The sequence below is a fragment of the Parambassis ranga genome, chromosome 1, assembly GCF_900634625.1.
Source record: "Parambassis ranga chromosome 1, fParRan2.1, whole genome shotgun sequence".
NCBI classification, from domain to species: Eukaryota; Metazoa; Chordata; class Actinopteri; family Ambassidae; genus Parambassis; species Parambassis ranga.
In genome coordinates, this window is record NC_041022.1 from 21,940,870 (window position 1) to 21,944,765 (window position 3,896).

General features: G+C 36.4%; 1 protein-coding gene across 1 annotated transcript; it reads right to left on the minus strand.

The window, feature by feature from the left end:
* Window positions 1–1,246: 1,246 nt before the first annotated feature.
* On the minus strand, window positions 1,247–3,409 carry LOC114428280 (prostate-specific antigen-like). The gene is made up of 5 exons (XM_028396602.1): window positions 3,397–3,409; window positions 2,340–2,526; window positions 2,053–2,163; window positions 1,984–2,002; window positions 1,247–1,417 (listed from the first exon to the last, which is right to left on the minus strand). The coding sequence occupies exons 1-5, from the start codon at window positions 3,407–3,409 to the stop codon at window positions 1,247–1,249; spliced, it is 501 nt and encodes a 166-aa protein (XP_028252403.1).
* Window positions 3,410–3,896: the final 487 nt, after the last annotated feature.

Genomic DNA, 3,896 nt, shown 5'->3' on the forward strand with positions numbered 1-3,896 from the left:
CACTTTGTTTAACTGGTCTAATGATGGTGCAGCACAGTGGTTAGTTTGTGGTTTACTGTCGCCTCACAGCAAGAAGATTTCTGAGAATCCGGCTCAGGCCCTTCTGTGTGGAGTTTGCATGTTCTGCCTGTGCCTGCCTCTGGCTTTAAAGCTAAAGATCTAAATGTCTAAAGCGTGCTTGTTAGGTTAATTGGTGACTTTAAACTGTGCATAGGTGTGAGTGCAAGTTTGTATGGTTGTTTGTCTGTGTATGTTGCCCTGTGATGGACTGGCAACCTGTCCAGCGTGTACCCCACCTTTAGCTAGCTGGGATGATCCTGTACTACAGAAAAAAGCGGGTTTAGAAGTTGGATGGATGAATGTTCTAATGAGAAACAGGAGGTCTGCCATAGCTATAACAGTATTTACACATCAGTAAAGTGCCATGAGACGCACTGCATTTGCTAAGAGGGCAGACAAAGACAAAGTACATTGCAAAACATGTCAGATTGTTTGTGCTCTGCTGTTTATTTTTTGTGTAAGACTTTCTTGGATGTTTTGTATCACATGTCAGATACAGCTGAATTAATGCTATCTGCTATCTAATTGCTCTGGGGAATATATCTGACCACATTCTGATGACCTGCACTACAATGTTGGAACAAGAATAAGTACATTAGTACTATGACTTAGTCATTTTTATTACATATACTACATGTCCTCATCCTGAGAGAAATCAGTTCATTTGTCAGTGCATTCTGATCTCTGGCCACACTCTGGATGTTAGCCACTGCCATTTTTTGCGCACTTAAAAATAAAATGTGAGACTGGAATTTTTTAAATATTGAAATTCATAAAGATATTCAAAATCTAAAAGCTAGACTGAAGAAGTGAGCTTTTGTTTAATATTTTAATGAAATATATAATGAAATATAATATTAAATAGCTCAAATGCTAAAAGGAATCCCAATCTCTTTGGGTTAAAGTGTGGAGTGATGTCATGTCCACCATGCCACTCCTGTTTTATTGGCCTTAGTTTGCATATAAGTCAGATCACAAATAGCCAAGTGTCACTGACTGCCTGCTTTGACGATGTTCATGTATGAGAAATTTAAGCCTCCAGCCTCCAAATGTGAAGAGGAAGAGGATAAAAATTATAATATTTATAATGTTTTAAAAAAAAAGACACAGAAATCACAATTAACTGTTCAGATCAGAATCTGAATTCCTTTATTTATCCTTGAGGGGGAATTCATTGCTTTACACTTTATATTCTGATGTTGTTGTTAGCACTTTGCTTGTGCAAAATGTCTTTAATCCAGTCCGTGTAAAAACAGACATTCAAGAACAGAGCTGGTAGCTCACAGGCATATTCACCAACACCTGAAATGATGCCGTAAATCATATTGTTGTAAACCACTCCACCACCGGAGTCACCCTAAGAGAGAGAAAAAGTTAGTAACTTAAATTTAGTTCCAAAACATGTGATAACTAGAAGATAGAGCTAATATTACAAGCCATGTCAACTTACTTTACATGTATCCACTGTTTTTTTCTTTGCCACAGAACCAGTTTCCAAATGGCTCATTTGGAAATAACTTCTGGATTTGCTTTCTGATTGTTTCACAGGTGCTAATCTGCATTTCTGCACATTGGAGCTTTTCAGGCTGACCAGGCACTGTACAAATGGTTTTAAAATAAATATGTTTTTCAAAGGAAATTGAGCTGCAGGTGATCAATCAGTCTTACCTTTTTTTCTGTTCCTATCAATTTGATAACCACCATTTCCTGCAACTTCAACTTTTTTACCTCTAAAAAAAAATCAAAAAGTTATTATCTTCCATTTCAATCCGTTTTTTCTCAGCACAAAACAAAATATTAGAAATACCACATCTGCCCATCCACCTTTACTGGTCTAAATCAGTTAAGCCTCAGGTTACATGCTGCACTCTTTCTCATCACACGTATCACTTGAGACGATGGATGTAACCCTTAAAGGCCTACTGTAATATACTGAAAGATACTTTACTCACATCATAGTCTGTTCAGAACAGGAAGACTTGTCAGGAAGACTATGGGTGTGATTTTTGAGGGATTTGGTAACAGCAGCAGCATGATGTCATATCTGGATAAACTACTGTTCTTTTAATTTCCACTTCCGGTTCTGAACCCACAGTTGCATACCTGCAAGAAGAAGACCAACATGCTCCAGTCTCAATACAATCAATATGTCTAAAAGGTCAATGCCAGGAACATTAGTAATTACAAGAGCAACAACTTTTACATTAAGCCGTAAAATGACAGGTTTGTAAAGTTTAATTAATTTCTGGCTACTTATCTATTAGGTAAACTTTTCTCACATTTTGCTCTTTTTGCAGTGAGCTGATGTTAGAATCCACTCTTCATGGATCAGGGAGCCACCACACAGAGAACGCTTTCCATCCGACTCTCCAACTAATCTGACATGATACGCCCTCTGTGCAGGGTCACAGTCTTTACCACCAAAAATCCTCTTCTGTAGATCTACTGCTGTGCTCACTGTGACACCTGAAAGAGACAGTCCTCAACAGGTGACCTTGAGTTAGAACAACATTTGTTTATACACAGGAAGCTTCACATTTACTGTTCAGAAGATGAAAACCGGTTGAGGTGTTTATTTCATCTTTATCTATAATTTGATTCTAACATACATACAGTTTACAAACAGAAAAAACATATCTGTAATAAAAAATATAATAAAATGAAAAAAGAACAGCTAAGCACTCACCAACCCACAGCACAAGGTGAAGAAATGTAAGATGAGCCATCACTGTCATTGACCCCTCAACTTCTGTATGACAGTGTGACAGCGCTGCCTTTTTAAATCTGTTCATGATGTTCTATTGGCCTCGAAGCCACCAATACCTTCATGTGATCGACATGATCCTATTGGCTGCAGAACATTACACTTTGATGCAAAGTTTTGATGTCTTATCAAGTGTTCCTGTAGTGCAGCAGCACAGTTTTACTCATGGTCTGTCAGCACATCATCACTCTTGATGAACAAGACATTTTGTTTTAAATTCTTTCCGACATTTTGTTTTTTGGTAGTATATAAAAAATATGAAAAGCATTCAATAATATGGTGTAATAATATTAATATAGTTTTACAATTTGATGATTATTAATTTCAGTGTGATTTCTGGCTGTCCTATGTCAATTTTGTGAGTAAGGTCTACAGCATCAGGTTTTAAAAAGCACATTTTTCTTTCTTTCCTTTTTTTTTAAAAAAAAAATCATTTTTTCTCAATTGTTTAAACACCTTTTCTGAAAGCATGCCTCATATTCTCAGAACTCTACAACACAAAAAAAAAACACACACAATGGGCAAAACCCCTCAATTCTCCTGCATAACCACCTCCTCCTAACCACCCTCACTCGTGGTGCACATCCTGCACTCAGGGATTTAACTTGTCAGTTAAAATAGTTTCAAATTTCATGTTGTGTTAACATGATGAAAAAAGTTTTTATGACTAATTTTATGGTTAAACTCATAAAATACATTTAAACAACAACAAAATGTGTTTAAGCTAATTGTATAACTAATGTTTCTGAGTTTCTCTTCACGTTGAGCTTACTCACATTTTAAGGCAGCAAATGAACTTACATTTTAAGTTGAACCACATGAAAAAGAATCATTCTAAAGATTATTTGGGTCTCGTTCCATCATGAGGTAAATGTTCTTAGAAAATGCATTAGAGCCATAGTTTGCTTATCAAAGCAAATGAAATGACAGAGTTATCTGTCTTATTTCCATAATTTGCCCTTCTTGTAACAGGCAGGTTCCCCACTTAGTTCTGCTGACTGAATGTAAGCTGTCCTTCTCTGTGCTATGCAGCATATGTTCATAGCTTTATAGCAAAATTAAATATGTCCAA

What these genes read in the sequence shown, in the direction of transcription:
- LOC114428280 (XM_028396602.1), bottom strand. An exon ending in CACTGCAAAAAGAGCAAAAT is followed by an intron (nt 2,164 to 2,339) that starts GTGAGAAAAGTT and finishes TTCTTCTTGCAG; the next exon opens with GTATGCAACTGTGGGTTCAG.